Source organism: Jaculus jaculus, chromosome 9, assembly GCF_020740685.1.
Source record: "Jaculus jaculus isolate mJacJac1 chromosome 9, mJacJac1.mat.Y.cur, whole genome shotgun sequence".
Classification (NCBI taxonomy): Eukaryota; Metazoa; Chordata; class Mammalia; order Rodentia; family Dipodidae; genus Jaculus; species Jaculus jaculus.
Genome location: NC_059110.1, coordinates 125580304 through 125594059, shown reverse-complemented (window position 1 = coordinate 125594059; position 13756 = coordinate 125580304). Strand labels below are relative to the sequence as shown.

At 54.4% G+C, this 13756-nt stretch overlaps 1 protein-coding gene across 2 annotated transcripts in view; it reads right to left on the bottom strand.

Moving 5' to 3' along the window:
* The window catches only part of Sdk2 (sidekick cell adhesion molecule 2), a 322728-nt gene that overhangs the window by 57766 nt on the left and 251206 nt on the right, over positions 1–13756 (bottom strand). For both annotated transcript variants that reach the window (XM_045159211.1, XM_045159212.1), the window contains exons 21-28: positions 13300–13491; positions 10551–10672; positions 9495–9604; positions 9272–9422; positions 5575–5812; positions 4553–4668; positions 3726–3915; positions 1460–1558 (exon numbers count right to left, since the gene is read on the bottom strand). In XM_045159211.1, the coding sequence (XP_045015146.1) occupies positions 1460–1558; positions 3726–3915; positions 4553–4668; positions 5575–5812; positions 9272–9422; positions 9495–9604; positions 10551–10672; positions 13300–13491 (1218 nt within the window). The remainder of the gene's footprint in view (positions 1–1459; positions 1559–3725; positions 3916–4552; positions 4669–5574; positions 5813–9271; positions 9423–9494; positions 9605–10550; positions 10673–13299; positions 13492–13756) is intronic.

The following is a 13756-nucleotide window of genomic DNA, read 5'->3' as shown; positions in this document are numbered from 1 at the left end:
CTTTGCTGCAGTTGGGGAGTGTGGATTAGGGGAAGATGGGGGTTCAGTGCATAGCGTGAGCCACCCCCTTATCCATCCAAGTGAGGAGACTGAGGCTCAGTGAGGCCAGACTAACAACTGGAAGCTTTAGAATAACAGCTGGGGCTTTCTACTTTAAACACTTGATGTATCCTGTCATTTTGCCTTCCACGGTAAATCATTCCTCCCGGGGCACTGTGCCATAAACCTAACACAGAGCCCCACAGCAGGCACGTGTGGGCCAAATCATCCTTTTATCTGAGTATTTGAATGTTTATTCTATTTATTTTTTTTTGTTTTTGTTTTGTTTTGTTTTTCAAGGTAGGGTCTCACTCTAGCCCAGGCTGACCTGGAATTCACTATGAAGTCTCAGGGTGGCCTCGAACTCATAGCAATCCTCCTACCTCTGCCTCCCAAGTGCTGGGATTAAAGGCATGCGCCACCATGCCCGGCCACTATTTATTTTTTTTTTGAAACAAGACCTATGTTGCCAAGGCTGAACTTGAAGTTCTCAAGTTACTCTCAGTAGGAGTACCAGTGGAAACCGCCATACCCCCACGAAACCACCACTTCAACGGCGAGGGCCTGGCACTGGGCGATGCAGAGAGCAGCGCTGCTCGGGTCACCAGGCAGGCGCCTTCACCTGCGGGTGCGCGTGCTGGGGGAACCTTGAGCGTGTAGCAAGTCTCCGATCCTAGCGCGTTCACAGCAACTTGCCCTTGCCTGGCTGGGGTTGGCCATCTAGCTAGCTGGCCAGGAGCACTGGGAGGCAAGAAGTCAATGAGCGGTCTACCAGATATCTTAACCACGACCCTGCGCTCCACCTGATATCTTTCTTTCTTTTTTTTTTTTCGAGGTAGGGTCTCACTCTAGCCCAGGCTGACCTGGAATTCATTATGGAGTCTCAGGGTGGCCTCAAACTCACAGCAATCCTCCTACCTTTGCCTCCCAAGTGCTGGGATTAAAGGTGTGCGCCACCATGCCCGGCTTTCCACCAGATATCTTAACTATGACCCTGCGCTCCTACAGCAGACATTGAGAGTAAGACCCAGATCCTACTTTATCAGCATTATTATTCTGAGACAAGGTCTCCCTACATAGACCAGGTTGGCCTTGAACTTGCAATAATCCTCCTGCCTCTCGAGTCTGGGATTATAGGTGTGTACCATCAGAGCTGGCTTTTCAGATCTTGTCCTTGTTTTGGGTATGTGTGAGACAGGGTCTCCCACAGCACAGTCTGGCCTCAAACTTATGTAGTCAAGATGACCCTGAGCTCCTACTGCTCCTGCCTCCACCTCCCCAGTCCTGGGGAGGTCACAGGTATGCCCAGCTCTTCAGGGCCCCATTCTTAAGTGGATTCTGATGCTTTGCAGATCTGTCCCATCTCCCGCCTGCTGTACCCCTCCCTCCCCCCTCCTGTGCAGGACCCACACAGGCTTACCCAGGATGATGCCATTGGGGGTGGCAGGGGGCTGCCAGATGAGGCGTACAGATGTGGTCCTCACCTCTGGGAACAGGATGCCCATGGGCGGGCCTGGGACTGGAGGGGCATCAGAGGAGGACAGTGAGGCTGCTGCTGCCCGGCCCACCACCCCCCAAAGCCAAGGCCAGTTTCATCAGAGCAGCTGGGTGGGGGATAGGGACAGCTCAGCGAGAGCGTGTGCAGGGGAGCTCCAAGCTAACGAGACCACAGCAGTGCCTACCCTCAAAATCAGGGTTGCCGGGCTGGAGAGATGGTTCAGTGGTTAAGGTCCTTGCCTGTGAAGCCTATGGACCCAGGTTTGATTCCCTTGTACCCACATAAATCAGATGCACAAGATGGCACATGCATCTGGAGTTCCTTTGCAATGGTTAAAGACCCTGGAGTGCCCATTCTCTCTCTCTTCCTCTTTTTTTCTTTCTAAATAAATAAATAAATCACCGTTGTGGCAGGAGCTAGAAGGTGGAATGAGGTGTGTCTATATTCCAGAGGGGCCTTAGTTATTTGGCAGGGGCCCATGGCTTCAACTTCCTTGGGCGCTATGTCACTGTAGACTCTCTGAATGGGCAGGTGGGGCCCTGCCATGGGGATCTGCGTCTGCTTTTTAAAATTGTATTAATTAACTTACCGTGCTGGGGATGGAACCCGGGGCCTCACACACGTGGGGCCGTTGAGCGGCCGTACCCCTGCCTGGCCTACGCTTTAGTTAGGTCGTCCTTCCACCCACTGGGTGAGGTGGACCTGGGGTGATGAGAAGTGTCCACCCCGAGTCTGTACGTCCCTGCTCTTCAGATCAGACTCTGGAGTCTTAGGATCTGAAAGTCCCCCTTCGTTCTCCAGATCTCCGTCCTCAGGGCTGGTTGTGTGTCCTGGGCTGGAGATGACCCAGAGGAAGCTGATTTGGGGCGTCGATGGAAGGTGATTGTGTGCACAAGAGGAAGGCGGGGGTGGGGAGGGCAGGAGGGGCCAGTGGCAGAGGGAGGGGTGACGGCAACACAGTCTTCGTGGTGCCTCATTCCAGCCCCACGTGTCAAGGAGCCTGAGATTTGTAAACGCAAACTTGGCCTTCTAGGTCATTATGTGGGTATATTTGTCAAGGCAGGAGGATAGAACATATTTAATTTAACAGTTCATTAGGTTGATTTATAGCTTTAGAATATATAGACATATGGTATTGGGGCCTCCTTCTGTACTCTTGTCTGGACCCTGCAAATATTTGTGGTGGGCAGGCCTTGGGACTGTGTGTGTGGGGGAGGGGCAGAGTGCCCCGCTGTCTACTTGGGAGCAGAAGTTCTGCCAGAGCTGCCCGTGGAGCTTGGCTGGTATTCTTTTGCAAATAGGACCAGGAGGCTTGTGCCTAGCGAAAATGAAGACATTCTCTTTTATAGACTTTACTCCCAGTGAAACTTCCCCAGGTGAAAAGAAAATCAAAACCAGTACCAAGTCCCTGTTTTGTGCTCTTGACCTACAGAGAGACCAGGAGATGGAATCAGATGTCCAACTGTCCTCACATTGTCCTTTCTTTTTTTTTTTTTTTTTAAATTATTTACTTATTTGAGATAGGGAGAGACAAAGAGACAGAGACACAGAGAGAGAATGGCATGCCAGGGCCTCCAGCTGCTGCAAACGAACTCCAGACGCATGTACCACATGTGCATCTGGCTTACATGGATCCTGGGGAATTGAACCTGGGTACCTTAGCTTTGTGGGCAAGCACCTTAACTGCTAAACCATCCCTCCAGCCCTGTCCTTTCTTTTTTTTAAAAAAACTACTTTTATTTATGAGAGAGAGCAAAAGTGAAAGAGTGAAAGAGAGAGAGTTTATTTATGAGAGAGAGCAAAAGTGAAAGAGTGAAAGAGAGAGAGAGAGAGAGAGAGAGAGCGAATGGGTGCTACAGGGCCTTTTGCCACTGCAAATAAACTATAGATGCCTGCACCCACCACTTTGTGCACCTGGCCTTAGCTGGGCCCTAGGGAATTGAATCTGGCCCAGGAAGCTTTGCAAGCAAGGTCCTTTAACTACCCAGCCATCTCTCCAGCCACACACTGTCCTTTCTTAAGGGCATACTGGCTGTGATTAGCATTCTCTTGCAGTACGGTTGGTAGCCTTTGGAGAGCCTGTTTTCACAGGAGGAGCCAGAGATGGTGGTTCACACAGTCCCTTGGGGTGTGAGTCAGGGACAAATGTACATGGGCAAGGTGGGGGCTCCCCGAGGCTCGGACTTACCATCATCCAGCGTGCGCTCCAGGATGGGCGGGCGGCTGGGGCTCCCGTCGCCCACGCGCGTGAATGCCAGCACCTGCAGCTCATACAGCACGTACTTGCCCAGGCCTGTGAGCTGGGCGCTGCGGGATGAGTTGCCTTCCACCAGCCAGAACCGGGCCTGGGCATCCGAATCTTTCTCCTTGTACCTCACCTGCCGGGGGTCCAGCACAGGGAGAAAGAACTCAGCCCTGGTCTCACCCTGCCAGCCCCTGTCCTGGGGGGCACTCCAGAATGGGCGGGGCTTGGGGCAGGCAGATTGGGGCTTCCTTTATTCTTCTAAGGTAGGGTCTCGCTCTAGCCCAGGCTGACCTGGAATTCACTCTGTAGTCTCAGGATGGCTTTGAACTCACAGCGATCCTACCTCTGCCTCCTGAATGTTGGGATTAAAGGCGAGCGCAAGATTGGGGCTCCTTAGAGGGGCTTGGGGTAGTTATGCAAGCTACTATTCTTGGAGGGCTCAAGGCATAAGAACGGACTCAACTATAGAGTTGGGGAAGATAGAGATTCTAGAAGATAATGGAAACTAGACTGGGCTCTTCGGGGGTTGAGAATGAGCTTGGGGGCTCCCAAGTCATCTTTCTGGAAGAGAAGTTTAAAGACCCTGGTGCTCACTGGGTCTGTCCCAGCCCTGAGGCCGGGGAAGGGGTCCTCCTTGGCTGCTGTGATTCTGGGATGCCAGTGTCCCTTCTGTGAGGCAGAGACCCAGAGCAGAAGAAAGACAAGGCCCTTTGGAAGGGGATCATGGGAGAAGCCAGCATGCCATATCTACCACTGTCCCCAAGACCCACCTTGTAGCCTAGCACAAGCCCGTTGCGGTCTGCCTCAGGGATCTCCGTCCAGCGCACCAGCATGCTGCTAGAGGTGGTGGCCAAGGCGGACACATTGGTGGGACCGGAGGATGGGACTGTGCGAGACAGAGGTGGAGAGAAGGAACTGAACCCAGAGTCCACCTGATGGATCGATCGATTGTTGTGGGAGGTGAGGCGGGATGTGGGGCTGAGGGAAGAGCCAGCTCCAAGGGGAAACAAACACGGCGCAGTCCCCATTGACGCAGAGGACCCCGCCATGACTGTTTCTGACAACTTTGCAGGTGCTGGCTCTGGTTTCAACGTAGACTTCTCCATCTTGGTTTGCTCAGAATAACTTTATGTTTTTGTGTTATGAGACAAGGTCTCTTGCTCTATAACCTTGGGTGGCCTGGGACTCTGGGCCTCAGGCTCTTCGCCATGCCTTGCTTCCAGACTGACCCTGGATGATCTTCTAGCCTGGGGGAGGGGCGATGGGTGGGGCCAGGGGACGTTGGAGGCCAGAAGAGCCACCTGTTAGTTAAAAGGAATCCGGAAAAAGCCATGGGACTGTTAAGCACAGGGTGGACCTATGAGGGCCGCCTATGCAGACACACTGGTGGGACCAGAGGACGGGACTGTACGAGACAGAGGTGAAGGGAGCGACTGAACCCACAGTCCGCCCAGTCGCTGTGGGAGGTGAGGCGGGACATGGGGCTGGGAGGTCATCCCTGGCCAGGATCCTAAGAGTGACTGGTTTTGTCTCTGGAATATTCTGAGGGTAAACTCTTTCCTTGGGTGTCAGGACTAAAGCTGAGGGCAGTGGCCCGGGCAGTTTGCTGAGCCGGGACTGACCAGCTGTCTCACTGAGTCCCTCAGAGGACTGTCTCAGGGAAGGGGCGAGCGAGCCCTGGGGAACCCGGGTGTGTGGCAGACCACTGTGGCATGCACAAAGCCCTGAGGGCAACCCGCTCAGGGTGTCTGGGGACATGGTTGCAGCCCCGGGGACAGGAGGATAGCCGTACCTGACTCCCGGGTCCGGCCTACCACCGCCTGGCTCCAGGGCCCGCTTCCAATGGCGTTGAAGGCCTGGACCTGGACTCGGTACTCTGTCCACTCCTCCAGATCCTCAATGGTGAACTCGCGCTCCACGCGGTCCTGTACCACGTGACTCAGCGTCTTGCCGTGGCCATCAGACCGGCTGTACTTGATCTTGTAGCCCACTGACTCGGGGTTCCCATTGTACTCCATCTCCGGGAGGGGCTGCAGGAAGGCAGGGGTGGGTGAGGGATGGGGGAGGCAGCTGCCCCGTGACGCTCCTTTCCAGCCTGCCATCCGAGTTGCCAGTGTCCACAAGAGGTGCTCTCCCTCGGGTGTGGCTTGAACTGGTAACGTCCTGTTCCACGCCCCCACCTCCCCGTCTCTTCACGCGAGCTCTGGGGAGGAGCCTGCATCTTCATCAGGGATGGGGTTGGCTAGGATCCTTTCTGGGCGATGATGGACTCTGGCTGTCTCCCAGCATAACCCCCTCAACTCAGGCTGCCAACAACACCTGGTCTCTGCTTACGCTGTGCTTGGAGGAGCAAGAATGGAGAGAGAGAAAGAGAGAGAGAGAGAAAGACACAGAGAGAGAGAGAGAGAGAGAGAGAGAGAGAGAGAGAGAGAGACAGCGAGCATCCTCCCACAGAAAGGGCACCTATTCCTGCCAGGGCGTCTTGCTATCCAGCACAGCTCAGTCTCTCTACTGAATTTGCAGCCTCTTCCTTCAGCTTTGAGTCTTAACTAAGAGAAAGAGCGATTTCCTTTCTCGATCCTTAGAACCAGGCCAGAGGGGTTGTGCTCACTGGTTCATGGTGGCTTGCATGAACCTGGCCATGCTGGTAGACAGTGGAGGCGGACAGTGAGTGTGCGGAGCTTTGGGCCTGAAGCAGGTGAGAGTCAAGAGCCCAGCCTTCACTCCTCTGAGGCTGGGGTTTCTAGAGCTTTCCTCGTTCTGTCCCCCCAGGGCTCCAAATGCCCATAGTTCACAGCTTATCACATTCTGACCCATTTTATCCAATTTCTCCCTTCAGATCCCTCCCTCTCTCCACTCTCCCCTTTCATACCTGCCCTCTGTAGACACTTAATGACACAGGCCAGAGACCATTAAGGCAGCCATCACTGGGTCTGAGAGGCTGCGATGGGTCTGGAGTGCCGTTCTGCTACGGCTAAGGAGAGGTAATGGACCATGCACCACTAACAGCCGGGATCCTGCGCAGTACAACCAATGCCTTTCCACCCCAGCCGCCTGGTATCTCACTCTTTAACAGTTTTTAATGTTTGACAAGCTTTGGTGACAGTCAGGAGGTAGGTGGGAGGGCCACCTGGAAGGTGTGCCGAGCCACAGCTGAGGTCATAGGAGGTGGGTGTCCGGGCACCCACCCACAGTGCCCTGGGTCACCTGCCACCACGGGAGGCGTGCTATAATTAACACCCGGTGTGTGTTGAGGGCTGATGTTGCCAAGTGCTGTTATAGCCACCAGATTTTTTCTACCACACCATCACCGTCTGCACAAGGGAGTCCCAGCCCCAAGGTGCGGGACCACTAGCAAGCTGTGGTTTGCACGACTTCTAAGAGATCACACACACACACACAAACACACACACACGAAATGAGAAGGGCTCTGTGGTGAGAGGGGCTTGGGAGCACCATCAAGATGCCGGGGTTCTGGGTTCCCTATGGAGCCCAGGTACAGGCTCCCCCCGCCCCGCTCTTATGCAGTGTGTAAAAATTCTCATTCGTTCCACGTGCCTCTTGGAATTGCTGCTTCTTGACACTCATGCTGGCGTGCTTTGCCCTGGGAAAACGGCCTGTCCCATTCCCTGGTCTGAGAGAGAGCAGCAGATTCAGAGGCTCCAGCTGTGGATGTTGGGGGTGTGACCTCTGCGGGCTGGACTGGGACCCCCCCCCCCTGTAAACTTAGAGGTTGTGGGAGGACGCAGGGTCCTGGGGACTTATCTGAGTTCTTTCTGTCCCTGTTTCCCCTTCTGTAAAATGTTGGGACCAGGAGCCGGTGGGGAGGGGATAAGGGGGCATGCCTTTAATTCCAGCACGTGCCAGGCAGAGGTAGGAGGATCGCTGTGCAATCGAGGCCACCTAGAGAGTACATAGTGAGTTCCAGGTCAGCCTGGGCTGGAGTGAGACAGTACCTTGAAAAAAAATCTTGGGGCCAGGATCCCCCTACTGTGGAGGGTTTTGCTGAGAACATTCTCAGTGGGACTTTGAATAACTGCTCAGAACATGGCCTGCAGGATCAGGAAGCGCCAGGGTCAGAAAGTTACCTCCTGCAGGGCCACCAGTGTTTTTCGAGGTAAGGTCTCAGCCCAGGCTGTCCTGGAATTCACTATGTAGTGGTGGCCTCAAACTCATGGCGATCCACCTGCCTCTGCCTCCTGAGTGCTGGGATCAAGGGTGTGTGCCAAAGAGCTCGGCTAGAGCCACCCTTTTTTTTTTTTTTAAATTTTTTATTTATTTATTTGAGAGCGACAGACACAGAGAGAAAGACAGACAGAGGGAGAGAGAGAGAATGGGCGTACCAAGGCTTCTAGCCTCTGCAAACGAACTCCAGATGCGTCCGCCCCCTTGTGCATCTGGCTAACGTGGGACCTGGGGAACCGAGCCTCGAACAGGGGTCCTTAGGCTTCACAGGCGAGCGCTTAACCGCTAAGCCATCTCTCCAGCCCAGAGCCACCCTTTTAATAACCTCAATACACAGCCCTGACGTGTGCCGTCAGCTGCTCCTCTCCTCATGTCAGCGGCAGCGCCCCCTCCCCTCGCTCCGCAGGGGCAGGAAGGGTGGGGAGGCGGTGGCTGTCTTTAAAACCCACCCACCTAGTGGGAGCTGTGGGGCCATGGGCCAGTTGGTTCCTAACTGGACAAGAATGTGGCCTTTGTTCCATTCCTGGGAGTCTTAAATAGGACAGGAAGTTTGAGATGCTTGGCTCTAGGCAACATCCACCCAGAAGACAGCATTTTCTAGTTCCTTCATTTGTACCTTTGGTCATGATTGACAATCAGGCAACTTAAAGGTAAGTGAAGAAAGAAAGTTCTTTTATTTTCTTTTGGGTTTTTCAAGTTCAGGTCATCTCCCTCTAGCCCAGGCTGACCAGGAATTCACTACGCGGTCTCAGGCTGGCCTTCGACTCACAGCAGTCCTCCTACCTCGTCCTCCCAAGTGCTGGGAGTAAAGGTGTGTGCCACCACGCCAGGCTTTTTAATTTTTACTTTTTAAGTGAGAAAAGGATTAAGGGGACGGCTCAATCTTTCTGTGAAGCCTGGAGCTCCGATCCTCAGCACGCATGTGACTGCTGGGTGGGCAAGGCAGTGTAAGCCTGCGCTCCCGGCACTTGGGAGGGGAAGCGGGGTCCCTGGGGCAAGTTGGCTGGCTGGCTAAACTAGCTGAATCACAAGCTGTGGGTTCCAGTGAGACAGCCTGCCTCCGCAAATAAGGGGGAAAGCGAGACACCTGATGCCAACTGTCAACCTCTGGCATCCCCATGCATGTGCACTCGCATACACGTATGTGCCCACACATATTCGAACATGCATAGCACAGACACACATGCAAAAATAAAAAATAAGGAAAGAGGTATTCAACACATGCCTCTGTAGTGGTAACAACTCTGCAGAGTGGGGTTGGACCCAGGACCCTTTGCCCCACCACCCTGGAGAGGGTTCCTTACCAGCCAGCGCAGCCACAAGCTGGTCTCACTGGCCGTGCGTAGGGTCACATTGGCTGGAGCCATGTCTGGGGGTGCCTGCAGGGTCTGGATCTTTCTAGAAGGCTGACTGGGTGGGCTGGTGCCAACGATGTTCACCTGGCGCATGCGGAAGCTGGAAGGGGGCAGAGGGATGGGTTGAGGGAGAACCGTGGGGCGGCTCTGCCCCCCTCCGCCTGCGCCTTACCTGTAGTAGGTGAAAGGGTTGAGGTCGGGCACCTCCATGGAGCGCACATCCGGCTCGTTACTGAGTTGATGGACCAGGGTCCACTCCTCTCCCTCCCCGATCACGCCCACCTGGAGAAAAGGACCTTAGACCTGTCCAGTCTGCCACTCCCAGGGGTTCTCTGAGCCCCAGCTGCTGGGAGTCAGTCACCAGTCCTGACCAGGGAAGGTCTGGTCCAAATCCCATGACTGGCTGCAGAGATGGTTCTGAGCTCTCCCATAGCAGGACCCCAAAGCAGGCTGGTTAGAAACGCATTCCTCAACCAGGCTCCCTGGGGCGGGCCTGGAACCTGTTCCTTCACCAAGGTCCCCGTGATCCTTCTCAACACCCGAGGTGCCCACCCCCACTTCAGTTGATTCCATATTTCTGGGTAGGGCAAAGTTTTAAATTTCTGAATGCTTCTCTGTCCATTCCAGGATGTAGCCCAGACTGAGAGCCATGGAGGGAAGGGCAACTGGCTCTTTTTCTTGGCCAGCCAGTTCCACATGGACCAGTGGGATGTGGGATGTTCTTGTGTGCACCGGGGAGGCGGGGCAGAGACAGTAACGGGAACTATGGACACATTTCATATACAGACAGGGTGTGGTTCACCACTCTGCGCATGCTTTATGTACCGTCTCTAATTTACCTGGATTCCTCCTCACAAAACTTCAGCTTCAGAGTGGTGCAAAACTGACGTATGTGGTAGAAACCACAGTTGGAATTCTGAATTTCAGTCTTTTTCTGGGCATATAATACATGGTACAATCCCTGGCAATGTCAACAGGACAGGCTAAGGGAAAGACTCTGAGTGCGTTTCACATGGTCTGGGGCTGAGCTAGGGACACTTGGCAGCTTGGGCACATGAAATCCATCGTAAGTTTATGACGTGTTCAGTTTACGGTGGCTATCCTGCACGTGGAAGCACACAGAGTTGCGTGTGGAAACGCACACCGCCGATCGTGCACACCCGTGCACTCAGGACCGTGGGGCTGCCTGAGGCTGGCTGGGGGTAGGGTCCCCTCGCGCTGCCTTTACCTGCGCCTCTACCAGCCACCGGGAGATGGAGGTCTTCCCATCGTAGCCAGGCCTGAACTGCAAGGTCACAGAGCGGGGGCCGATGTTGGAAATGCCCAGGTTCGTGGGTGCCCCCGGGAGCTCTGGGAAAGAACAGGGTTGGAAAAGAGGAAAGTTGAGAAGGCGGCTCCTTCCTTCCAGGACAGAACTTCTGGGCATGGAGGAGGCTGTGCACCTCACATCTCATTCCTGGGGGTGTCCCAGGTGATATCAGCTGAACACGTGTGCAGTGTGCGTGTGTGGGGGGGTGGGTGTGTGTGCATGTGTGTGCAGATGTATGTAGAGGCCAGAGGAGACTGTCTAGTGAGCTTTATCACTCATGGCATGTTTCCTGCAGACGAAGTCTCTCACCTATTCCAGAGCTTGGCAGTTTTACTTGTCCCAGAAATCCTCAGGCCTCTACTCCCCACAAGACCAGGGTTACAGACATGTAAGGCCACAGCAGCTATGGACATGGGTACTGGGGTATCAGACTCAGGCAGTCTCAGGCCCACTCAGACTCTCATAACTCACAGAAGTGGTCTGACCCACGGAGCCATCTCTCCAGTCCCTTTATGCCGTTTGCCCCTTATGTGTGTGGTATGTGTGTGCACGTGTGCGTATGCATGTTTGTATGTGTGTGCATGTGTATGGAGGACAGAGGACAGCCTCAGGTGTCATTCCTCAGGAATGCTGTCCACCTCTTTTTGGGACAAGGTCTCTCATTGGTGCAGAGCTCGCCAGGTAGGCTGGCCTAGCTGGCCATCAAGCCTCAGGCATCCATCGTCTCTGCCCCCCAGCACTGGGATTATAAATGTGTGCCTCCACACTCTGCAGTTTTTCACGGATTCTGGGGATCGAATTTAGGTCCTCATGCTTGCAAAGCAAACATTTTACCCACTGGGCTCTCTCCAGGTCCTGGGGCTTTTACATGCTGTGGGTTACCAGATTCACACCAGGAGGCTGGGACAGAGCTGGGGGCAGGGTAGACCTCCAGGGACCGTGTGTGTCTGGCACTTCTCTTGGCAGTTTTGGTGCTGAGCGAAATGCTTACGAAGCTGTGCAAGGCCACGCTGGGCTCAGCACAACCAAACTGCTCAATCCTGCCCTCCATTTGTACCCCATGCCTCTAGCCCTCCAAGCCCAGGAAAAGTCAGGGAGGCAAGAAGGACTGGGGGTGGGCTAGGAGGCAGCTCCTCTTTTCCAACCAGGATCCCCAGGGTTCACGGGGCTCAGGAAGAACAGATTCTTTAGTGGGGATGTGGGAGTTTGAATATAATTCCTTCACTTCCAGGCTGTATGTCTTTTGGCAATCCAGCTCCCTCTCTGGGCCTCACTGCAATGGAGATGAAAATGTTCACACCTGCAGGGGCTGCAGCGAGGATTACAGGAGGCTCCCAGCTCCAGCCTGGGGTGGGGAGGGGGCCTGCAAAGATATATCTGCCAGCACTGCTGATACATGCTGTCACAGAAGCTGCATGTGACTCACCCACCTCAATGCGCAGTGATTTTGGCCGGGCCACATAGGCACAGCCTTATAGATCTGGACAGGACCACATGGTGGCCTAGTCCAACTCTGCGTGTGTACATGGGGGGAAACTGAGGCACAGGGAGGATGCCTGCTCAGCTTGCCAGAAGCAGAGCTGAGGCCAGACCCCAGCTGGCTATATTACCAGGTCTGAAATTACTCCCATCTCCAAGAAACCGTTCTGTCGGCTGGTGTCCAATGCGAATTTGCTAGGCAACGGTGAAAATCCTCCCCCTGAATTGGTGTCTGGTGGGAATCTGGTGTGAGGTGAGAAGTATAGGGGAAGGCAACAGGGCCAGTGAAGCAGGGGGGAGTCCTCCTGGGGTCTCTGTTGCAAGGGGCACTTTGAGGGGCAATGGGCCGTTTAGTCTCCACCCAAGCCTGCTCAGGGGAGCCCCTGGCCTATGGAGCCAGGAAAGGCAAGAACCCTGTGGGGTGAAAACTTACCTTCCCCAAGACAGGGCCCCACCAATGTCAGGTGTGGTGACTCATGCCTATAATCCCAGCACTGGGGTGGCTGAGGCAGGAGGACCCCAAGTTTGAGACTAGCATGGACTACATAGCAAGACACTGTCTCAAAAATCAAATGATTCCTGTGTGTGTGTTGGCATACGCCTATAATCCCAGCACTCAGCAGGCTGGGGCAGAGGGCTGATGTGAGTTCCAGGCCAGCCAGAATACAGAGTGATACCTTGTCTTAAAAATCTGACCACTGCCAGGCGTGGTGGCACATGCTTTTAATCCTAGCACTCAGGAGGCAGAGGCAGGAGGATCGCCATGAGTTTGAGGCCACCCTGAGACTACATACTTAATTCCAGGTCAGCCTGGGCCAGAGTGAGACCCTACCTCAAAAAACAAAGCAACAAACAAGCAAAAAAGAAAAAAAAACCATCCAATGGGCTGGGGAGATGGCTTAACAGTTAAAGATGCTCGTTTGCAAAGTTTGCCGGCACAGGTTCCATTCTCTAATAAAGACAGATGTACAAAGTGGCATCTGCTTCTGGAGTTGATCTGTAGCTGCAAGAGGCCCTGGTGTGCCCATGTTCTCTCTCTCTCAAATATATTAATATATATATTAAAAAAATCTAACCATCCATCTGTTCATCTGTCCATCCATCCATCAACCAGCCAAGCGAACAAAGCCTCTTGGGGACGGGTGCTGCTCAGCAGAGCAGAGCAGGGCCCCGCTGAGAAGGCGCTCACCTGGAGGCACTCCGGAGGAGATAGTCGAGGCCGACACCTGCCCTTGGCCCTTGGAGGTCATGGCAGCCACCTCAATGGTGTAGGTTGTGAGGGCTGTGAGGCCCGTGACGCGGTATTCTAGGGTCACGTTGGGCAGGTAGTGGGTCACACGGGTGTTGGTTCGGTTGTATTCCTCCCAGGAGATCCGGTACCCTGGTGAAAGCCCACGGGGCTGGTGTGAGCTGGGCTAGGTCTGTACCTTGACCTTGAGCCTTGCTCTACGACTCCCTTCACTGGGTTGACAGCTTGGTTCGCACTGGGAGCAACGGGACCAATCAAGCCGGGAGTGGCTGTTGTCACACCCAGGGCCTGGGGGGGGGGGGCGGAAAGCCACCAATGGGCAGGAAGTGCAGGCAGAAATCGTGTGGCAGACTCCTCTGGTCCCAAAGACCCCTGGAGACCTGGTGTGTGCTGCAGA